Source organism: Triticum aestivum, chromosome 1D (genome assembly GCF_018294505.1).
Source record: "Triticum aestivum cultivar Chinese Spring chromosome 1D, IWGSC CS RefSeq v2.1, whole genome shotgun sequence".
NCBI classification, from domain to species: Eukaryota; Viridiplantae; Streptophyta; class Magnoliopsida; order Poales; family Poaceae; genus Triticum; species Triticum aestivum.
The window spans coordinates 460,720,077-460,744,382 of record NC_057796.1 but is presented as its reverse complement, the minus strand read 5'-3'; the positions used below and the strand labels follow the sequence as shown (position 1 = coordinate 460,744,382).

General features: G+C 46.3%; 3 protein-coding genes across 4 annotated transcripts; 2 read left to right on the top strand and 1 right to left on the bottom strand.

Moving 5' to 3' along the window:
* Window positions 1-467: 467 nt before the first annotated feature.
* On the top strand, window positions 468-6,063 carry LOC123175471 (putative disease resistance protein RGA3). The gene is made up of 5 exons (XM_044590216.1): window positions 468-865; window positions 1,189-2,250; window positions 3,044-5,179; window positions 5,429-5,742; window positions 5,847-6,063. Exons 2-5 carry the CDS (start codon window positions 1,219-1,221, stop codon window positions 6,061-6,063), a joined length of 3,699 nt encoding a protein of 1,232 aa, XP_044446151.1. The 5' UTR covers window positions 468-865; window positions 1,189-1,218.
* Window positions 6,064-6,631: 568 nt separating this feature from the next.
* Window positions 6,632-11,538, top strand: LOC123182946 (uncharacterized). 2 transcript variants are annotated; one of them, XM_044595647.1, is made up of 4 exons: window positions 6,632-6,836; window positions 8,683-10,185; window positions 10,373-10,398; window positions 10,811-11,538. In XM_044595647.1, exons 2-4 carry the CDS (start codon window positions 8,751-8,753, stop codon window positions 11,411-11,413), a joined length of 2,064 nt encoding a protein of 687 aa, XP_044451582.1. In that variant the 5' UTR covers window positions 6,632-6,836; window positions 8,683-8,750; the 3' UTR covers window positions 11,414-11,538. The 2 variants fall into 2 exon arrangements, with proteins under 2 accessions (XP_044451582.1, XP_044451583.1); XM_044595648.1 differs by lacking the exon at window positions 6,632-6,836 and adding an exon at window positions 6,890-7,594.
* Window positions 11,539-13,796: 2,258 nt separating this feature from the next.
* Window positions 13,797-15,839, bottom strand: LOC123175463 (adenylate isopentenyltransferase). Its single transcript, XM_044590214.1, has one exon. The coding sequence runs from the start codon at window positions 15,248-15,250 to the stop codon at window positions 14,072-14,074; it is 1,179 nt and encodes a 392-aa protein (XP_044446149.1). The 5' UTR covers window positions 15,251-15,839; the 3' UTR covers window positions 13,797-14,071.
* Window positions 15,840-24,306: the final 8,467 nt, after the last annotated feature.

Sequence of the window (24,306 nt, the reverse complement as noted above, 5' to 3'; positions counted from 1 at the left end):
GGATGACAACATTATGCAAGCGTGGTCGCACGGCAGACATGAGAAAATTATAGTGCTTCCTAGGTCTTTTTTGGTGTGTTTTCTCATGCTCTCGTAATTGTATTGACGGAAAAAAAATTGAATCATTTGTTTGGTTGAGTAGACTTGCATTGTGCCTTACAAAATTTAGACCTCAAATGTTCGCCCCTGTCCGGCTTGGCTCAAATCCTGGCTCGATCTGCCACGGATTATTCGGGAAGAAAGTGAAAAGGAAGGAAAAAGAGGGGCCTGTTTGAGCCTACACTCCATTTTATTCCTAGATTTGCCACTGGCCGGCAAGAAGAGGGGCCTTTCATCAGTACAGTCACTTGAAGTTTAGGCAGCTCTTGCTCTCTCGATTCAGGAAGGAAACAGCCATGATGTAATGAAGAGGTGACAATTGTCCAATCACTAGTTTTGTATTCAATCAATCTGCCATGTCAATTAGGCTTGCCAGTATGGAGAAAATATGCACCAGTTAATCTGATGCTTGGACAGACTCACTTCCTTCAGAGCCAAAAAAGTTTGATACCATGTCGAACCAAACAAACACATCATCTAATTAAGAACGAAATTACAGACGCAAGAAGGAAGGAAGGAACTAATTCCTTTCTTGCCCTGCCAAAAAGGAAAAGGAACACATCATCTTTTGCCTTGTTCAATCCAAGAATCCCTTCCTTGCCCTGCAGAAAAACAAAAAGGAATACATACCCTGCCATGACGCCCATTTGTGAAAACAAAGGCATCATCTTCTGGATTTGTTCATCAAGCTAAATCTGGAGCTTCCACATGCAGTTTAGCCCACGGGTAGTTGGTCTGGAGCTCCAAACTCTCCTATCGATTCAAGGTAATTAATTTCAGCTTCACTAGATAAGGCTAGCTTTGTTGTTGCTTCCTAGCTATTTTTAGTGTAAAACAGATGGTGCCCTCTGTTGTATTTCGAGTTGCTATACGTGATATTCATTCGTGGTTCAGTTTTGTTTTCACGTATAGCAATGTCATTCTTCTTTGCAAGCCATATTTTTCATTTGCAAGCTATTCGCTGGTGAGTGAATCCACAGCACGTTCGTTTTCAACAGTGAGATGTATGAACCAACTCTTAGAATGTGATTGTTGAATTAAAAAGTTGTTATAAAGAGGAGTAATTTTACTTGCATGCACTATTTTCAGTATAGCAGCTGCCCGGGCAAATCCTGCGACATGGCGGTGGTTTTGGGTGCTTTGGCATCGTACGTGACCAACATGCTCGCCCAAATGGCAAGCGAAGACATAGCCATGATGATCGGGGTCTCTAGTGAGATCAATGAACTAGGCGCCAAGCTCAGGGATCTCAAGAATGTTCTTGCCGATGCCGATAGGAGGACCATCACCGACGAGAGTGTGCGGGGGTGGGTGGAGGAACTGAAGCGTGCCATGTACCAGGCCACCGACATCATCGACCTATGCCAGCTCAAGATCATGGAGCAAGGTCCATCCACGGACACGGGGTGCCTTCACGCGCTCCTCTTTTGCATCCGAAATCCCCTGCATGTCCATGATATCGGCACCCGCATCAAGAACCTCAACCAAAAGTTGGATGACATCTGCAAGTGGGGTGGCAGTTTCAATTTCATCAAGTTAGAAGCCTACCAAGACCGGAAGGCAACTCGATCTCTTGCCACTGATCGCAAAACGGATTCATTGATGGAGAGGTCGGGTGCGGTTGGCGAGAAGATCGAGGAGGACACAAGAGCACTTGTGGAGGTGCTTACAAGGGAGGCAGCTGACAAGGTTGATCACCTCATGGTGGTCGCCATTGTTGGTGTAGGCGGGATTGGCAAGACCACTCTCTGCAAGAAGGTATTCAATGACGAGGCTATCGAAGGCAAGTTCGCTAAGAAGATATGGCTTAGCATCACACGAGATTTCAACGATGTTGAATTGTTGAGTACGGCCATCACTGCCGCTGGCGGAGACTTGCCTGGAGTGGGTGGGGCTCGAGACAAGGCCCTACTTGTCGTTGCTCTCATGAATGCCATCAAGGACAAAAAATTCTTTCTTGTACTAGATGACATGTGGGGTGTCAGCGAATGGGACAAACTATTGATGACTCCCTTTAGCTATGGCGGCCCAGGTAGCAGAGTCCTCATCACCACAAGACATGACACTGTTGCCCGGAGTATGAAAGTTGTGTATTGCCACCATGTTGACAAATTAGGTCCTATAGATGCATGGTCATTGCTCAAGAAGCAGGTCAGTACTTACGCATTCTCGATATAACACCCGTATTTTAGCGTCATGATGTTAATTTGATTTTATATACACTAACATATCACCACGTTGTTAATTTGATCATATATGAACTTGCATACGACTACCACACAGAAGATTCCACATGTTTTTTTGGGAGGGGTGTGTCTGTGTGTGGAAGGGGAGAGGGGATAACATCCATTCATTTATCTAGCATTGTTCATTACAATCTAAGTGCGCACATGTTGCTATGTTAACTGGTAGAGGGTTCCACCAAATGGCAGCCACTCCATTAAGTTGGGAAAACTCCGCTTTCTTGTGTGCAACGGTGTTGTTATTTCTTCCCATCTTGTTCACCTCAATTAATTGTATTCCTCTACCAAAGATCATCAATCTCCATGTAATATCTCTATACCCAACATGTTTTCTTTTATTGACTTCATGCTCGTGATCACCGCCGAGCATTAAAGTCCGCATAGTTTTATTGCTTTTGCCTTAAAAAAATTGTAAAACGAGTTCACCAAGATGATAAATGAAAAGGAATAAAAATACAACGAAAAATATTTTGGTACGCCTTCATATGCATAATGTAATCTTTAGAAAATCAATATGAAGTTGATTCCACACGTATGTGTGGCAATCTAATTTATCATAGCGCATGCCTTTTTTTATCTATTAGCTTATTTTCTTGGTGATCTAGTGCACTGCTTGTAGTAAATAAAAAAAGAGCACACACCTAGCCATTGCCAACATATCATGTACCCTCGTTAACTTTATGTGTTATAACTGCTTGCAGGTACTCACATCAGGAAAAGATGAACCCGAGCTTGACATGCTAAAAGATATTGGGTTGCAAATTATAGCAAAATGTGATGGTTTACCACTTGCTATAAAAGTTATGGGGGGGCTCCTATGCAAGAAGGAGAAAACACGACGTGATTGGGAAGACATCTTGAATGATGATATATGGTCAGTATCTCGAATTCCAGAGGAGCTAAACTATGCAATACATCTTAGCTATGATGATTTGTCCCCTTGCTTACAAGAATGCTTTCTGCACTTCTCCCTTAAACCTAAAAAGACAATACTAAGTGTCAATGAAGTAGTGTCCATGTGGATTGGTGAAGGGTTGGTTAATGGAGGCTCGGGTATTCTAGAACTTGAAGGAAAAAGGTACTACAATGAGCTCATATTAAGGAATCTTATTGAGCCAGATACAAACTATCCTGGCCAGCTTATTGGAAATATGCATGATGTCATTCGCTCATTTGCTCACTTTGTCGCTAGAGATGAAGCGTTGGTAGCTCAGAGTGGAGCTACTGCTAAAGACAAACTTGGATCACATAGTTTTCTTAGGTTGTCCATAGAAACCAAAGGAGTTGAATCAGATGAATTTGAATGGAGAGATTTAACAGGGAATAAATTATTGAGACTGCTAATGTTATCTGGGAACTTCAAAATGCAGCCCGGTGATTCCTTGGTTCCCTTCTCAAGCCTACGAACTCTATTTATAGAATCCGCAAATTTTACAGCATTGCTTGAATCTGTGTGTCAGCTGAAGCACTTGAGGTATTTGTCATTAAGAAGTTGCACAGATATATCAAGACTGCCAGAGAACATCCATGAGTTGAAATTCCTCCAACACATTAACCTTGAAGGTTGTGGAGGCATTGTAAAACTTCCTGATAGCATTGTTAAGCTACAAGGATTGAGGTATCTTTCAACTAATGACACCCATGTAAACAGTATTCCTAGGGGTTTCCGTGCTCTAACAAATTTGTGGGTACTATTTGGATTTCCAACATATATGGATGGTGATTGGTGTAGTTTGGAAGAGTTGGGGCCTCTTTCTCGGCTTAAGGAGCTTGGATTAAAGAGTCTAGAGAATGTATTAGAGGCCTCGTCCATTGCAAAGGCTAGAGTAGGTGCAAAACAATATCTGACTGCACTTACCTTAGAATGCAGCAGCAGACTAGGAGATGATGGGTTGCTCAAAGCCCGAGTCTCTAACGAGGAACACAAAAAAATTGAGGTGGTGTTTGATGTGATATGCCCTCAGCCTTGCTTAGAGTATCTTGACATTAAAGGGTATTTTGGGCGTCAACTTCCAGGATGGATGATGTGGACAACAAAAGTACCACTTAAGAACTTGAGGACTCTATGGATGACAGATCTATCTTGCTGCACCCAGCTGCCTGATGGATTGTGTCGACTCCCATTTTTGGAGTTTTTACAGGTCAATCGCGCTCCAACAATCAAGCGTGTTGGTGATGAATTCTTGCAACCCCGAAGTCAGCGTCACCATCATTCATCTCAGGCGATGGTTGGCTTTCCAAAACTGCACACACTGATTTTAAGTGGAATGCTGGAATGGGAGGAGTGGGGATGGGAGGAGGAAGTTAAAGCTATGCCCGCTTTGGAGGAATTTTTTCTGAAAAACTGCAAGTTGCGGTATATTCCTCCCGGTCTTGCCACCCATGCAAGGGTTATGAAAAAATTAACCATCGGTGGCGTCCAGTGCCTCCAGTCGCTAAAGAACTTCACTTCTGTAATTCACCTCATCCTGTATGACTTACCCGACCTGACTAGCATGTCTAATTTTCCCAAATTGCAAAAGCTTTGGATCAACCACTGCCCAAAACTTGAGTTACTACGTAAGATGAATTCACTTCGGAGGTTCGTGCTTATAGTTAACTACAATGAGAAACAACTCCCGATGTGCCTACGGACTATACAACCAAGTCATTTGTTGCTGGACTGCAGTCCAGAGGTGCTCGCTTCCATGGCTTTGGGAAAGTGTGGCCCCGAGTGGGATAAGTTCCGTCATATCCAGCATGTCGAGGCTTATGCAGATGATGAAGGGATTGAAAAGAGATGGCATCTATTTTACTCAAGTAAACCGTACGGCATGGAGACAAACATCGATATGCAGGTAATACATATTGTTGATCGTTGCTCTTTTCCAATATATATATATATATGATTAATCTTTGTTTTCTTAATCTCTAGTCATCTTCCATTCCATTCTAGTAGCTCATCACTATGCTAGTGCCTAATACTCCCTCCGTTCTGAATTACTTGTCTTAGATTTGTCTAGATAGATGTATCTAGACAAATCTAAGACAAGTAATTCGGAACGGAGGGAGTATATACAATTCCTACCATTCATTTTGCTTGCCAGGAGTGGTCGCACGGCGTAGCCGCCATCCGAGCTAAAGCCGAAGCAACGGGGAAGGAACGATTTATGGCCACCGCTCGTGCTGAAGCCAAAGCAATGGAGGAGGCGCGCGTCGTGGCCGCGGCACACGCCGAATCCATCGCCCTTGCCAAAGCTAGAACAGCGAAGAAGGAGCACGATGTGGCCGCCGCCCGCGCTGAAGCCAAAGCAGTGGAGGAGGCGCGCGCCGAAGCCATCGCCGTTGCCAAAGCCAGAACAGGTAAGAAGGAGCACGGTGTGGCCGCCGACCGCACTGAAGCCAAAGCAGTGGAGGAGGCGCGTGTCGTGGCCGCGACACGTGCCGAAGCCGAAGCAGCGGAGGAACAACACGCCGCCGCCCGTGCCAAAGCCAGAGCAGCGAAGGAGGAGCACGATGCGGCAGGCTCCCGCGCCAAAGCCAAAGCGGTGGAGGTAGAACAGGCCATGGACGCGGCCAGTGTCGAAGCGAAAGCAACGGAGGAGGAGCGGTGTTCGCCGCACCCCACCGAAGCGAACGTAGCGGAGGAGGAGCGCAACGTGCCTTCCGCCCACGCCAAAGTGAAGCCGACACCTTCGAGGACCACGCCGCCGCCGCTGCCACAACGCCGACCGATGTCTAAAGAGTCTCGCCTTCGTTAGCCAGTTAAACCATGTAAAAGATGTCGATAAGCAATGTCATTCCCAGTATAGCCTAGTTCAACTATCTAAATCTCGTGTGTGAGACATTTTATCGTGTAAGTTTCATCTTATCTACTCTCTCCCTATCAAATACAAGATGATGTTTTTTATAGTGCCAAAAAATGCCTTATACTTTGATACAGAAGGAGTATATATGAACGGTGTGGTTTTTAGTTCTAAATTTGAAATTGCTTATTTGCAATGATGTGAACTTGCAAAAAAAAAAAGACTTGTGATGTGTCATTTTGTTTTGTTTGAAGATATAAGAAACGCACGTGCGGCCTCCGCGGAGAAGAAACCACGAACAGCGCTGGGTAGGAGAGAGAGATCCATCCATGTACAGGGACGGCGCCGCCGCCATTGTCGCGATTATTGGCCAACAGCCTGAAGGCCCGATCGTCAGTCGCCATCCATCCTCATCCTGGGCTCCCCTCGATCCATCTTCCCTCCCTCTACACGCACGAGTGCACTGTGCTGCCCACCGGAACGTGTTGACTACGGCTCGCCAGCCACAGCCTGCCAGGTGCCCCCTCCACGCCTCGCCCATTTCTTCTCCCAATCGGACAGCTGTCCGCGAGGGTGGGCTTCATTCACCGTGCGTGCGAGGAGTGGGAGCCCAGGAGGAGGAGGGAGGGAGAGTGCTCGCCGTCGCCCGGTCTCCGGGCCCCTTGGTCGTCGGCTCGTCGCCGTCGTCGCCATCGTGCGAATTGCGTGGGTGAGTGCTGTCTGCTTGCTCCCAAAATTTCTAGCCCTGGGGAGGCTGCTCTGCTCTGCCCTGCCCTGCTTTCTCAAGACCCTCTGTTCTGTTCAAAGCCGGTTCGGCTGCTAGATCTGCTAGATTTGTGTCGTCGCTCACTTTCAGCAGCTCGCATCTGAAACCATGGCGGAATTCCCTTCCATGCCTAGGCACACTCACCGCACATCACGCTGTAATAAATCGTGAGGTAAACCGACGTTGCTCCTCTGAAGTTGCCACAGCATTCCAAGTGGCCGACTGACTGATCTACATACGGTCCTTCAACCCTCATCACAGAAATTCCAACTCCACCAATCACCAATTCACCACAGTAGTACCTTTCCCAAGTAAAAATCCATTGCTTTCACATATAATTCTTGATCCTGAAATGTTTCTGCCACACCATCCATTCCACCCATACTGTTGTTCTCTGCATATGAACAATCAGGACAAATTTATCAGTTCAGTGCCGGGACAAGCTTTGCTTTCCTTTCGTGCCCTTTTGGGCTCTATCTATTCCCCGAACCATGCCGCCTTTTGGACTTTGGCAAGGAAGTGTACTAGTACCCGTCGACGAACATCATATCTAGCAGGTTAGTACGTACCAGAGAAAACATTCCTCCTTCACATCACAAGGAACATTCTATGGATGGCTTCTTGGTGGGCTGCCTTCTGTGGTTTTCTGGACTTCCTCTTGCCCTGGAATGTTTTGATATAGAAACTTCATCTGTCACTTGGTAAGCTAGTGGTACCTTGTCCAATTTAAATCGCCCTTTTGAGGTTGTAGTACGGGGTTCTGCTTGAGTTGCTCTTCTTTACTGGCAACAGCCTAAAATATACTCCCTCCGTTCCTAAATATTTGTCTTTCTAGAGGTTTCAAATGGTGACTACATACGGAACAAAATGAGTGAATCTAGAACTTTAGTTTTTTTATTTATGACTGCGAAGATATTTTAAGTTTTAAACTTTTAATACAGCATCAGGAAACAATAATAGGTTCCTTCAAATCATCCTGTCCGCTATTCCGTTAAATTTTCATATATCTTTCCCGTTTAGAAGGGTTCGTTATGTGTACTCAACCAAACTGTTGTTGTCTTTGTCACACTTTCTCTGGTTAGAATATTTTTTACACCCTATTTTTCAGATATCGAAACTAACATAATAGCAATTGTACTTTCACCCCTTCTTTATGTTTATTTGTTACCGATGTGTGTATCATTCTTTTGCAAGGACTTGGGATTTCAATGTGTAAACTCATATATCTCTCTCATGACTTGCTATGATATTTTGGGACCCTTTCGTATCTGAGTTCAGTTATGTCACATATAATACCTAGCGATCGTGGATTAATCCTAGTTAAGGTTCACCAAATTGATTGCTAGATGTTTTTGTTCATTTGCAAAAAGTTCTATTGTATTTAGTTTTTCTATGAGATTTTTAAGTTTTAATGGAGCATACCGAAGTGGTCGGACCCTGCGCAAGCAGGAGCTACGTGCACCAGGCTGCCATTCTAATGGAGCATCCCGAGAAAAAGATTCCTTCAAATCATCCTCGTCTGTAGAAGAAACTCATTTTTCTTAACTTTTCAGATATCTTTCCCTGTTTGTAAGGGTTCATTACATGTATTCAACAAAACTGTGGATGTTCCTGTCACACTTACTCTGGTCAGAATGTTTCTCACACCCTATTTTCCAGATATGGAAACTAACATAGTTACAATTGTAATATGATCCCTTCTTTATGTTTATTTCTTAGTGATTTGCATTCTTTTGTCAGGAATTACTCAGGTTTCATTGTGTAAACTCATATTTACCTTTTCTTTCAGACTTTTGCAACTAGTACTGTAATTCTGTAAACTTGTGAAGAAAGGCTACTCGACCCAGTAACTCAATCATGTCAGACTGTGCCAGGAATAGATTCAATGAGAAAGAAGACTTCCAAGTTGTTTTGGGCAAAGGAAATCCTGGAGAGTCATCTTGCCAGCAACATACCAAGTGGATGGCACACTGGACCAGAGCAAGCAGCAGTCCATATGGCAAGAGCTGTAGTCCTTTGGAGGATGACAACAATAGGACCTGCACAAAAGATTCTGAAACTTCACCTTTTGAGCTTAGGAAATCCACTGTGGCCGAAAGGCTAATGTTGGGAAGAAACCATGAAGGAATTTCAATGAAGAATGTGCTGCGGTTAGACCCTAACATGTGGGATGTGGGGCATGATGCTTGGCAAGAAGCTGAACAAACCAAAACTGAATGGCGAGATGGGCATTTTCAAAGCTGTAAGATCCAGATGCAGAAAGATGAAAATTTCTATGCCAAGAGGGTAGTATCAGAAACACTTTCCGTTTGCAGGCTTTCAGACCTACCATTGGATTTTCAGAAACTTGTGAGCTCAGAAGAGAACCCTGATGATTCACATTGGAACCAGATTCCTATGTTGTCATTCAATAAGAAAGTTGAAACTATACTCAGACCAAAGCGGAAGTATGCGACCGGTACTGTGTTCGATGATCTCTTTGTGCCACAACAAATTCCGAAGCTAAACGTGGCTCCATCTCGAATGACTGACATGGTCATGGATCATTGCAAACCTTCACGGGGCATCAAATATCTCCTAGAAGACCCTACCTGTCTCGTTTCTGATCATTCAGGGAAGAAACTAAAAGTAGACAGTAACTCATCATCAGATTGTGGAATGGATGAGCAGGGTACAGGTCACTATTTTGCAAACCCAAATCAGGAGCCACTCGGCAGATGTGGCGAAAAGCAGTTCAATCTTTCAGAAAACAGTGACAAGGGCCAAACAGTTGGAGGTGCGCCTCAGAATCACAAGTCAAGAACACCTACTAGACTCAGAAAACATGAAGTTGCTGCAGGAGTCATGCTTTCCGCGCCAGCACTTGGTAAAGAATACGAGACCATACCAATCAATTACTTTATGAAGAGCAAGCAGGATGATGAGGACTTTTATGTTGCAAGTCATTCGATATCTGATAAGCACCATGATCTGAATACCCACAGAATGGAATATGCAGCGAATGTAACGGACTCCTGCATGTTCCCTGATCCAGCTGCAAGCATACTGGCAATGAATAGTAAGGGTGGCGCGGTGACCCGTGAAAGACAACCGGTCGACAGATTTACAGATTCTGTTGAACAAAACGGTCCCTGTTTATTTGAAATGCTGACAATCCCTTCCAAATCACAGAGTACGTACCCGATAGATTCGCTGTCTTCTTGCAGTCCTTTATTTGGAGCCCAGAACCAATTCTCACCTAAAGCTAAAACGATGCGTGGAGATTCACAACATGTGTCAAAATCCTCAGCAGGTGAGGGATTATCCTCATATAATGTAATACTATAATAGTATTAACTAAGAGTATTTCTTTGGTACACAGTGATAGCTCAAACTCATTTTTAGTCATTTTTGCTGTCATAATGTGTTTTTTGGTAATATTGAAAACTGAAGTATCAGTCAAATAGTATCGCTCACTTTTTTGTTCTGGTATTTTGCAGGCACCGCTTCATCGTTGATGCAAAAGGTATCAGTGCTGCACTTGCATATCACACTAATGGCCTGTCTTGGGCATAAAAATGAAACACGCTGAGCTGTTTTTGCTAGGGCCTGTTGTTATACTGTTATTTATTATATGATGAAAACTCATAAGACTTTTATCTTGCATGCAATTTTTCTGCATCCTCAACTTTGCTTCTCAGAATTAGCACTTTGGTTATATATCACAACTTTCTGCCTGGAGTATAATTCTACTTGCTTGGACCGTCTCATCTTGCACCTTGTATGCTTGCTTACGTATTACTTCATACGATTCAATATGGCAGTTCCTTAAAAGCGGCGTACTTCTCTGTAGTTTTGGACCTGTATCAATTAGTTCACACTGGAAGGGTTACCTTTTATTGATACTGATATTCGCATTATGAACAAATGTACTACAGGACAATGGCTGCGCAGAAAGAGCAAATGAGCAGCTGGCAACTCTGTCCATAGAAGGATCGCCAAGATACAACAAAGAAAACATATTTCGTAATGTCAGTGTCAATCACTCGATGCCGGAAACAGAAATCATGGACTTGGACCCCCCGCTGTTCCAAAGCAGCACAAGAAATCAAGTCCCCAGTGACACGGTTCGGTCGTCGGCGGGTGCCGATCCAAGCGAGAAATGGCTCAAGCGCCTGCTCCATGACACCGCGGACCCTCATGTCCACCGTTCCAAGAGGCCCAGAACCGGAGACTATCTTCCGGTTGGAGGAGCAGGTGGAATGTCCGGCACCGACATCGCCGACCATGTTGAGGCAAGGTGTGTTCGCTGCTGGATAGGAAGGTTGTGCCGGGGTGGCGTCGCCCCTGTTCCGCACGGAGAACAAGGGCAGGGAACGAGAGCAGCAGCGGAGCCTGACGTCGCGGCCAGGGAACTTGGAGGCCATTTCCCGAGCATCAAGGCGATGGCGATGATCGGGCGGATGATGAGCAAGGCCCGGCCATTGGATTATCAGAGGAAGGGGCCTTGTGTTATGTGGAAGGCAGAGGAAGGAGCCTGAGTGGCTGGCTAGCTTTTTAGTTCTTCTGTTTTGTGTGGTGTACTGGTGTAATATTTGCCGCTACATGTCATGTGGTTTGTTCTAAAGAATGTAAATAAAGTGTACAGTATATGTGTGTAATGTCAGCTATAGCTCGTCATATGACCATTTTTTCCAAAGGGCCATTGGTCAAACTTTATTAGCGGCCTAAACTGCTATCCTGACTGTACTTTTCCCTTCTCGCTAATAAAGCTTGACCAATGGCCCTTCAAAAAGAAAATAACATTCTAAATACAGATCAATGAAACCGGATGCAAGGCCAAGTGAAACTGAGTTTACGCTTTGGCTCCACAACGGTTCATCCTCAAAACTTCAAAACGCAACGCACTTGACATTAAACTATCGATTTCATTAATAGTCGCATTTAAAAAAAGTACCATTAGAAAATGTTGATGACATTTAGAAAACTGTAACATTTAGAAGAATTTTTTTATAAAATGTAGGAAGTAATCGTAACATTTAAAAAATGTTCATTCGTTTCAAAAATATGTTCGTGACATTTTAAAAGTATTAAGAAAATTACAAAAAATGTGTTGTATCATTCAAAAAAATGTTGAACATGTATTTGTAAAATGCTTAACTTGTATCAAGAAAATGTTCAGAACATCCATTTGAAAATTTTACAACATGTATCAAAAACATGTTCCAGATCTATATGAAATATATATGCTTAACTTAACACCAAGGATATGCTGGTTAGGAGACACTGGCGTTCGAATCAGGATGATAATCTTTGCCTCATCTGCAGTGAGTTGGCGTATGAGAATAGGATACATCTATTTTTTCACTGCACCTTCAGCTGTAGAATCTGGAACTATTTGGGTATTGATTGGTCTGGAGGTTCAGATATCCTGCAATGTCTCCTGCACGCCAGGTCTAACTTCACACACCCTTTCTTCGTTGAAGTCATACTCACAGCAGCCTGGAATATTTGGATCCGGTGAAATGGCAGAATTTTCAGAGCTGAGAGAGCTACTTTCAGCGCTTGGAAGTGTAATTTCATCCATGACATTTCCTTGCTTGCTCACAGGGTGAAGGATTGTAACAAGCCGAAACTTTTGGCTTGGATTGATTCTTTGTTGTATAGTAAGTACAGTTAGTTAGCTAATAGGTAGACTCTTTCCCCTTTTGTTTTCCTTCCTTGTATAGTTTGTTATACTTGTACAGTGGATCTTTTTTTAATAAAGGGCTGTGAGGCTTTGCCTCACAGTAAATATTCAAAAAAAAGGTAAAAATGAAAAGTAAAAACATAAATAAAGAAGCACAGAAAACCAAAAACCGATGAAAACCAGCATGGAAAAATTGAAAATAAAACCGTGTGGAAGCTAATTGGAATTGGTTACAGAAACTTGTTAAAGCTGCTCCCCAGGGACCACAATGGGCCGGTTCATGTGGCCCAATCGCCTCACAGTAGGTGAGATTCCTTGGGCCAGGCCTGACAGTTGATCGTTGATACTTCTTCTTTAGCCGAAAAATGACAAGCACGCCGTGGCCCACGCCTTTGCTGACAGTACTGTGCCATTGCATGAAATAGCTCCGCACCGTACGGAACTGGGCTAGAGTACGCCCGCGTACAGCACATAGAAACGACACAACACAATCACTCTGTCGCTCGTACTAGGACGGAGCTGACACGGCCACAGTCGTTGGTACAAATACTCGAGCCGTGCCCGTGTCGCCTGCACTGCGCGCCACGTGTGCTCCGCCGTGTAACGGTAGGAAAAGAAGAGGAGGAGAGGAACCCTCGGATGCCGTCGATCGCCGCACGCTTTTGGGGTTCTTGACCGGACCGGAGGCCGCATTGCACACGGCTTGAGCTGGCTTCCAGAGGCACGTCGTGAGTCAGTCGTCAGTTTTTCCTAGCTGGCAACAGCAAGAAGACCGGGCGCGTGCGTACGCAGTGGCACCTACCAACACACACGGCCACAGCACGATCCTCCCCGCTAATCAGCAGGGAGTCACACAGTAAGCATGGCCAGCCAATCATCCCAACTGCCAGAGTTGGACGGGACACGTCAAGAGTCCACCACGGCATGCATTGCCACCAGGCCACGCTCTTTTTCCTCCCCCTACACACAGCATTTCGTCACCGGTACAGTAGTGATGGAGCAGGTGGTAATGGATGGATCCGGTGCTGCGCCTTTGGGAGGGGAGGTTCTAGACTGTGCCCGTGTGTAGTGTAGGGTGGGTCCCATATAGTATGTTTCGAAATTTGAACGGAGTGGAGTGGATTAGTAGTGATGAGTGGTGGCAGTACATGACATGACGACTGCATATACATTGCATACATACATACAGTGGTGCGGTTAAGAAGCAGACGAAACAAATACTCCAACTCTCTCAATCAAGAAGAAAAGAATTCACTCACTCACCCTTCGGCTCAGTTCAGTAATCAGTAAGTAATTAAACTTACACACAACCCCTTCTCCTGCTGTCACTTTTTACACTAGCCTATCTCTCTCTCTCTTGGCGATCTCGGATTCTCGGTGTGCGTGGCCCCACCGGGCGGTGTCGGAGAGCGGGCGCCGCCGGGACCCTCTGAAAATCGGCGGTCAAAACCCTCCACCACCAAAGCCTTCCGTCCGGTCCGTCTCTCCCACCCAGAAAAGCACCAGCGGCTCACACCACCATGTCGCAGCGTTGCATCCTTGGCAGCCGCATCAGCAGCGGCGGCGCCGACGGCTCGTCCACGCCCTTGGCGGTGGCGGTGGCGTCATCGCCGTGACCGTGTGATGTCTGGTCGGCGAGGAAGGCGCGGATGGCGGCGAGGCCAGGGCCGCGGACGTCGCGCTCCCAGGATGCCGACTCGGCGGCCGGGCCGGCGCCGGCGAGCCGCGCGCGGATGGTGGCGGAGGCGTCGAGGCGGCGCACGGGCCAGCCCCAGGCGTCGGCCATGCGCCGGATCTTGGACACCTGCGCCGTGGCGAGGAGCCTCGTGTTGGCCTTGATGTCGTCGACGGCCGCGCGGAAGCTCCTGCGCCCGGCGAGGTACTCGCCCAGCTCGGGCACCCCGATGGCCTTGCCCAGCCCGGGGGCGTGCGCGGCGCGCTCCTGGGCGGTGGTGGCGGCGAAGTACTCCCGGAGCTCCTCCACCATGCCGGCGCCCACCATGTCGTCCACGCGCCGGTCCAGGTACTCGGCGAGGAGCGCCTCCTCCACGTCCACCCAGAGGAGGCAGCAGGGGTACCGGAGCGCCGGGCGGTAGCAGCGGTCGAGGGAGAAGGGGTCCTCGGGGAGCGCGTCGTCGTCGGCGTCGGGGAGGTCGGCGAGGAGCGCGTGGATGAGGGAGTTGGAGCCGCCGGCGACGACGGGCAGCAGCCCCCTGGCCGCGATCGAGGCGACCTTGGCGGCGGCGAGGGAGCGGAAGGAGGAGGGCGGGAGCGCGCCGGCCTCGGGGGGGACGGCGCCGAGCAGGTGGTGCGCGACGCCGCGGCGGTCGGCGAGGGGCACCTTGTTGGTGGTGACGTCGAGGCCTTGGTAGAGCTGGATCTTGTCGGCGTTGACGACCTCGCCGCCCAGCGCCCGCGCGGCGTCGATGGACAGCTTGGTCTTCCCGGTGCCCGTGGCGCCGACGATCACAACCAGCCGCGGCCTCCCCTCCTCCCACCCCGATCCGCCGCCGCCGCGGGAGGAGGAGGAGGAGCAAGAAGACGAGGAGGAAGAAGAAGAGGTCATTGCCGCGGCGCGCCAGATCCGCAATGGGCGGCGGCGGGGGCAGCGGGAAGTGGCGAGCGCTCCTCCTCCGCGCGCGGCGGTGGTGATGGTGGTGGTAATAACCCGATTAGCGAGGGTGGTCATGTGGCTAACGCGGCAGCCAGGGCCCCGAGGGATCCTGATTAGCCGGGAATCACCCTGTGTTTGTCCTTTGCAAAATACGCCTCCCGCTCTCAGCCCCGACCACTTTATTACGGACCCTAATCGCTCCGGCCGTGGGTGGAAACAGAATTTGCGCGCAGCGGGAGTTTGATTTTCTGTTTTGCCGCGCGGCCGATCCTGCTTTTCCCGGCGTTTTTCTCTACGGGTTTTGGGGGGGTTTCTGCTGGGGAGACGCCGAGATGGGGGTCTGTGGGCAGATCGCCGCGGCTGCTGCTGCCGCCCGTGTATATATACCGGAGAGCGGCGGAGGGAGGCGGCAGTGGATGGGATTTTGCTTTGGAGGCAATGTCGTGGCAACGATGGACATGACAGCAGTGCAGCACACGTCGGGGATCTTAATTTAAACAAGAAACAAAAACACTTGGGTCTGTTGTGTTTTGTTTTGCTGGGGCTTGGGCCATCTCACAAATGATTGCGTCCGGGTCATGCGTCTTGGGCCGCAGGGAGGCAGCTTCTGCGACCAAAACGTCGTACCCCGCCGGTACTATGCGGAGACAGGCGGTTAAAATAAGCGGGAACATTCCGTCCAGGTCGGGCGTGCGGTGGCCGGTGTCGCATGTCCCGGCGCCCGGAGCTGTTGAACCGGCCTCGCCTGTTCCCGGCGAGAGCACGCACGCACGGCACGGCACGGATGTCCCCGCCCGGCGAGAGCAAGGCGTGGGAACAGCGCTGCTGATTCGGGGCGGGCCAGTGTGCCCACTTGGGTGGTGCCACCCCTGGTGTCGTGTCGGGTCCGCGTGCCTGCGCTGCGCACGGTCCCGACGAAATTTTGTTCGGTTCCCGGATCGATCCAGCCCAAGTTGGCATGGAGGTCGCCGCTTTCCCCGGCCGGGTCGGCCTCTCCCGCGTTCGCACCGCAATATGCCGCTCGTTTTCCCGCCATCTCGAGGGCGACGGGCAACGTTCGCCTTGGGATGCTTCGGTTTTGTTTGCGGTGCAAGCAAAGGCAACGCACCGTCGTACGGTGCGGTGGTGCGACCTGGGTTGGCTGGGTCCTCGCCGTCGGTCGCTCGGTCGGTGACGGTGATGGATGCCGTTTGCGTTTGACCTGGCCACATGCATGGTCCACTCCGCTGGCGGATCGGACCGGACCGGACCGGACCGTATCACATCCTCCACCGCACCGCCGGGGCGAGAGGTCCAAATCAGCCGACGACCTTCGCTTGCCACTGGTGGATGGATTCGTACACGTCTCTCTGGGCAACCTTTCTTTTCTTCCTGCCATCCTATACGTTTCCCTCGCCCGTCTTCTTACCCCTGCATGTCTAGGGAAAACACTTGTCATTTCACCATCTAGAGAGATATGCAAGTAGAAAAAACGTGACTCCCTCCATCTAGAAATGCATGCATAAACTCCCACGTTTCTTAAGATTGTAAAGTTCAAACAAAAACGTGAGTCCCTCCTCTAGAAATGCATGCATAGACTTCCACGCTTCCTAACATTGTACACGTACAAGTCTTCAAAACAACTAATCCCTGCATCTATACTCTAGTCTAGTCTAGACTATCATCTTATTAGGTCAAGAATATTATTTTGCAAAAAAAAACATTATTTTATTAAGAAAAAAGGGGGAAACTATTCTCCATGGTAGAGGAAGGAAAATAGTGTTGATTTTGCATGTAGAGGAAGGAAGTTGCTTTTTGTACCCATGGCAAATTTATATCATGGTATATTCGGGGTCCTATAAAGACATACAAAAATTACATTTTTGTACCATGGCAAATTTACTTTGTACTCCCTTTGTCCCATAATATAAGAGCGTTTTTTACACTACTTTAACATACATGGCAAAATTACTTCAATCGGTCATGGCAAATTTACTTTTTACTTTTTCATGCAAACTTTTACTTTTATTGTCATGGCAAATTTACTTTACAACCATGCAAAAATATTACTTTCATCGTTCATGTGAACGTTTGCTTTCATAACACCATGGTAACTTTACTTTATGAAACACAATTTATGGTGCACTTTTATGTTCTACATGATGCCAAATTTAATCCACATTTTTTGTGTCTTCATGTATGTAATTAAAATACCTTATAAATTAAATCCACTTTTTTTTCCAGCGAGTACATATGCAAAGTTATATAAAATTATCTTTTGGGCCATTGCAAAAAGAAAGTTGAGCATGATTTTTCTTTTTTTGCTTTTAAAGACGATGGCAAAAACAAATCCATGGGCTATGGCAATTTTCTTGTTTGAACCATGGATTTTTTTACTAAACAATCCATGGTATCTTGTTCTTCATTCTCTATCATGTCAAATATACTTTTCTTTATTTTTAGACCTCGGCAATTTTTTCCATAGCATGGCAAAAACTGGGCTTCATTAATCACATCAAAAAATGGCGAAAACTGGCCTTTATTAATCACAACAATAACTAGGATTTGTTTCCCCTTTTTTATTAGTCACAGAAAAACTGACCTTTCTTTTCTGGGGGGAGGGGGCATTGGATCACGCTGGAAGCTGGTCGAAGCGAACATTTTCGTTCGCTCAAATGATGAGTTCCCAGGATATCTCCATATCAAACGTCAGTGCCATATTAGGGTCCATCTATAAATAAAGGAAATATACTAACCCCCACATCTAGAAGTACAGAGACCCGCATGTTTCTTCATAACGAGCATTCTGCTCAAGAGGAAGGGCGGTAGTAGAGGCATCATTGTGAGATAAAACAATTATGGTCTGCTATATGGAAGCTGAAAGTATTACCAAAAATTCGGGTCTTCTGGTGGCGTGGCGTGCATAGAGGGGCATACTACCGGATCTTATGACACTAAAACACCGTCATATCAAGGAAATCGACAGTTGTGATATGTGTGAGGCGATGGGAGAGGACCTGATGCATACTTTGATTTCATGCTTGCATGCTCAAATGTATTGGGATGCAGCAAAAGGAAGTTTTTCATTTGAAACTGCCTTTACTCCACCCGCTGATGTGGGTGAAAGATATTACATTGCACAAGATATTCACTGATCAAGAGTGATTTCAAGTCATCACAATTATGCATGCCATTTGGACTGCTTGAAATAAATGGACTCATGTCCATGAGACTTCTGATCCAAAATAGGCATTGAAGTGGCTAGGGACGATCTTGCCATGATCGCTTTCCCTGTGCTCGGTACTAACATATTTACTAGCCATTGATGGAGACCACATGAAGCAGGTTGGATCAAGATAAACACTAATCGGGCACTGGATGTTGAGGCCCGTAAGGGAGGTGGGGGAGGTGTGGCGCGATCTCACCTTGTCTTTGTTGGTGCTTGAAGTAAACCTCTCCCAATCCCGGGTGTGACACACCCACTGGTCAGCAGACGCTCGCCCTTCGCGAGGGAGTGATTTTTGCTTAGGTTTTGGGGTCCTCGCAGGTGGAGATGGAGACGAACTACTTAGCGGTAGTGAACCTTTGGTCACGGCGCAATAGCGATCACTCTGTCGTAGAGCATATCCTTGATGAGATAGGGAGAAGCATCATCATTTGCTTCTTTTGTCGGTTCCGCTTGTTGGTAGGGAAGCTAACTCTGCAGCAGACTAATGTGCTAAGCTAGCATGTACACTTGATCTGTCTGATTTGTTGGTTGTCTGAGAGCCCAGACTTCCTTGTTCAATGCCTAAGGGTGATTGTAACTAAACTTTTGTTAAGTAATAAAGCTCCCTAATTTTGACGCGAGAAAAAAGATAAAAAAAGGCTAAACACATGAACGTTTTACAGGGTTGTTATGGAACATTCCAATAATACTCTCCCCCCTGATTTTCACCCGGGTGGGGCCTCAGCCTCCCCCTTAATCCAATTAAAAAGCGTCAGGTCAATCTCAGTTCGTAGTCCTTAAGTAATCTTCCGTTGATGTAGCATTCCTCATAAAAGATTGTACACATACAAGTCTTGATAATACTAAACATTGCATCTAAAAAAAGTTTCGGTTCTATATCAAATAGTTCATGAATAATCAAGTTAACCCTCAGTCAAAGTTAAATCTTCATATAGTGTGTTGATGGATCCCGCACATCTTCCTCGCCAACTTTATTATGGAAGGCTCCGTTTTGACCCCAAATGCAGGTTATTCTCTCTGCCCATCTTGCATAATAGAATCCTCGTGATATGTATGATGGTTATGAGTGGATGAACCTTCATATGGTCAATCTTGCCCGAGGGCCTCAAGACCGCCTCTCGTTTTGTGTAGAGATTGCCCCTTCACTAGGGAGGTTTTGCAAGTCGTTCTCTGATGGGCGGACTATCAACTCCTTTGTGGTGCATCGTTGGCACCTTCCTTTGATCAATGTTTGGTTGGAGGCGGCTCTAAACCACGCTAACAAGAACCTTACGCAGAGTGCATGGCTTGCTAATTCATAACGCCGTGCGAAATGCACATAATGAGAGGAATCTTCGTATTTTTTCAGAGGTGAGGGGGCGGGAGGGTAATTTACGCTGAAAGTTGCCCACCTGGCTTTTGAGGACATATCCGGGGGGACCTTGCATTCGGTTTGTTCGTCGTTAGGTGTTGTGAACAGCTACGGGCGGTAGTTCTGCATCAATTGATGACATTTTCCTTTTCAAGAACATATGATTTGATAAAAATAAAACAAAGAGCATACCATTCGTTAACGACAACCCAGTAAAATGTTTTGTTTCGATGTTTCTATGAAGGAAGCCATCACCGACTGCTTTTTGTTTTTTGTTGTCTGTGGTTGTTTTCAAGAAAACGTTTTTGTCCGTTGATACAATGTTCAGTGACAAATAAAAAATTAAATCATCTATTTGGACAGAAATTTCGGCGAGGAGCGTGGATGAAAAGCAGGAATTGACACAAAAGGAGTCATCAACGCGGCAGTAACAAAAATTACTAGACGATGAGTAGTCGCTTTTCCGACGGCGGGCGATCCAAATGAATGCGTGCAGGAGGCCTTGGATTCCGTGCGTTGAAGGGAGCGAGCTATAGCAGGCTCGCTGGCCATTGATCGGCGTGCAGAAGCCTCTTCCCCCATAGACAGATCACGGACGGTAGATGCCTATCCTCCCAACAAAAAAAGCAAAGGAGTCTGCGCGGAAGAATCTGGATTTCTCCGATGAGCCCCCGAAACGATGCTACGCTACGCACGGACCCATCACTTCGTGTTTTCCCAGGACACTACACAGTCATTCATTCGTTCACGTGGATGCCCAACAACTATTCATTCGTGCACCCGTACGCCGTAGCTGCAGCCTGCAGGCAGCCACTCAGGCAGGGAGGGAGAAGCAGGGTATCGTGCTGCTTCTCGTCCTTTGGGTGGTACACTCACCGGGGCCCAGACTACGCAGGCTCTCGGCCATGTGTTCCTTTCTGCTACGCAAGACAAGTCCCCAAGCTTCTTTCTACCGGTGGTCCGACCCTGGCTTGTACCGGAGTGTTTTTTTACAGTAGCACGTCGTTTTCACTTTCAATGAGATTTGGATGATTTTTAACACATCTAGTTGTTTTTTAAAGATGTCACATCTAAGCTCCTATAAATAACGCAGCAACAAGGAAAAAAAAAAGTTAAGACAAAAAAAATAGACCACAAACATAATGGACACAAGGTTAGATGTGACATAATTATGTCACATCTATATGTGTCCTAGACAGAACCTTTCAGTATTTGTGTTTCGGCCAAAATATCTCAGTCATTTCAGTCGTACACAAGAACTCAAATATTCTCAAAAATATTTTTAAAGTTTTCAAAAAAAAAATTGAATTTCAAGTGAATCTTTCAGTCCTTTGGCTGAAATGCAAACTGAAATTTGGTAATTTCAGTGGGTGCTGAAATATTTCTCGAACAGAAATTTAAAACCATGGGACTGCACAAGTGATGTGGTTATTGTTTTAATTTAGAGTATAGTATACTACTTTACTTGCACGACGGCGACAAAATAAACCCAACTATAAAGTGGAATATTAGGTAATTCATTCTACAGCATCATACAAGATGATGATGCAAGTAGCAAGATGAGATATGCGAGGACTTGTGCCTGTTGACCTTTCGAGGGCCGACAAAACATGGTACGTACTACCGCACTTGCAAGAAGCAGCATCCGTCACGCGGAGAACATTTGAAAATATTACGTAAACTTGGCTGGAAACCAGATTGGGCATATCTAGCACGGTATCAAAATCCGGTGGGAAAAGGAGAGAAGAACACCAAAGCCAAGGTTAAAAAGGCCTCCAAGTTGGAACCTGGAGGCAAATCTAGTACCGCTACTATGGATTAGGTAGGGTACACAGTCAAAATGCGCACAGTACACAATTAGTCGTGAAGAGAGAATGCAAATGTTCATACGCCACAAATTAAGTACTCTCTCCGTTTCAAATTACCCGTCGCAGAAATTGATGTATCTAGAACTAAAATACATCTAGATACATCCATACCTGCGACAAGTAATTCGGAACGGAGGAAGTAGTTATTAAGCATTGTTCAAAAATCTCCAAAGTGGGATATTTACGCGTGCGTGCGGGGAATATTTGTGGTGTTTGGCAGACAAATTCTGCTATACCAAAATTCATGTGGAAAGACGGTGGCCGTACACCGGATCCGATCATACGAAAAGTGAGAGATATGATGCGATCACGGATGTAGCTAGGCCTTGCTTTGATGTTCATCAGTAGTAGAGAATATATGGTGCATGGTATTTATGCATGTGCTGCTTTTTAGCCATGGATCCAAGTGATAAAGCACGCATCGCCAAAAAGGAAGTACTATGGCTATGATTCCTTGCGGCCCAATTTGTTTTGTGCGGCCAATCCAATATGGAATGGAATCAGGATGTGAATGTCAGTGTCTTCTCGTTGCAAGATCGTCGCTCACGTGACTATCACTGGGACACGTTTAGAAAATAATTCCTCTGCCTTAGCTCAACTATATATGAATGTCTTATCAGGATTTCACCTTTGTTGTTGTTGTTGTTGTTGTTGTTGTTGTTGTTGTTGTTCTGATTGGAGCGTAGTTTCTGTCTGACTAAACTCAGAACAGCGTCCCAACCGTGGAAGCACCAAAGATCCGAGTACCAGCCCCGTCGATGGAGGGGGCCAAGATGGGCGACCGCACAGGGCCCCCCAAAATTTGGGGCCCCAAATTACCAGGTATTAGGCTTAGGTGATTTAATCCACCAGCAGCTAACCAAGCAAAGGCCTAGGAAAAGCGTATAGAGAGCCCACGCAGCAGCAAAGCCAGCCCACAGGTCCTCGTACATCTATCGACCTGTCATCGATCGCTAACCCTAAACACAACACGCCGATCGGCTTTGCTTCCGCCAATCGCCGAGGACGCCGTCGTCTGCTGACTGCCTTCCACCGATCGGCCAGGACGCCGTCGTCTGCTGACTGCCTTCCCCCTCCATGGCTGCCCCCAGTCCTCCAGTACTAGTCTACTAGGTATAAATGTCTCATCTGCTTAAGCCCATCCCTCTCTTTGATTACTAATACTTGATTAAGCTTGACCTCCCCGATGCTAAGTTAGGAGTAGATGAGTAGGTTAATATTATTTGTCCACGGCGCTAGGTATTGGTACTCCAGGCTGGCACTAAATTAGGTTGACAGGGACCGAATTAGGATGAAATTGAGATTGTCCATGGAATCTTTGTCATGAATTTATTTGTCAACAAAGCCAAGTTAGGAGTAGTATGGAATTAACTTTGTTCCTGATCAGTGGTAATAAAGTGAGAATTTGTTTTAGTTATATTAGTTCTTCTATCGTGTGAAAATTTTGAAATAATTTTAGGCCCTATTTTGATTTTTGCCCCGGGGCCCCGAATTTCTGGAGACGGCCCTGCCAAGTACGTAGAGCTCCAATCCAGCCATACAAATTATTTTTGGGAGATGTCTTTTTTTCGAAAAGGAGAATTACCCCCGGCCTCTACATCAAACGATGTGCACAACCATATTTTAGGGACATGTTTGGTTACATCATATATTATTATCGACTTTGGGTGATCACCAACTCAAAGCTTACACGGATGGAGACGTGCGTATCCAGGATAGATAGATAGATATATGAATCTGTTCGACGTACGTAGCAATGTAGCATCTGCCCTAGCTTCCACTTGCTGAAAGCAGCTCTTCGTTCTTCATTTTTATTATTTGATGGGATGGTGAAAGCTCTTGTTAACGACAAGCACACGGAACAAACTAAAATTACATGTCTGATTGAATAATAATTTCCGGTACGTGTCTATGTCTCACCTCTGCATCACGCATGCGTAATTCAGTTAAGATGACAAAAGTTGCCGATATTTTCTTCCTTTTGAAGTTTTGGGTACTTAATAATTTAGCTAACCGATCGATGGATCGATGTCACGTACGCATGCGTGCGTGCGGGCTGCAGTTGAAGCCATTAATTTACAATCTTGTATGCACCGTCATGTCCCGTAAATAGCAATATTTATCTGACAACTGTCCAGTGTTATGCTAGTATACATTATATATGTGCATCGATGCAAGCAGCTAAGCTAAGCCAAGCGTGCCCGGATTAGAATATGGAGGTTGCTAATGGCTTGTGACGGCAATAGATCGCTTTGCCTAGTTAACTGTGGCCATCATTCCCTAAGTGTCGAGCGTACACTGGCACTCATCTATTAGAAAAGAAGATGCATAAGCTTTTGAATCAAGTTGGAGCTAGCGTGACCGATTTAGCTGATTGGTAACCGGCAAAAGGAGCATATAGTGTATATTATCCTTCTGAGGGCATTATTTAGAAGAAAAAAAGGCTAAAGATTTGTGATATTTCACTATCAAGGACAAGCGGTTTAAGTACAGGCAAGCGTCTCTTCTTTCTTGATGTGGGAGAAGATAGTGGTAGGCATCACGAGCCTGTTCCGGAAGACCCTAGCATTACGCTCATTCCAAATTTCCCAAGAGACCGGCATGATGATTGAAGCGGCGGATTTAGAAAGGTAGCATTGCGGTCTGAGACCGCCTCCCACCGTCAAAGACAGAGTCAAGGTACTACCAAGAAGCAGGGTTAAGG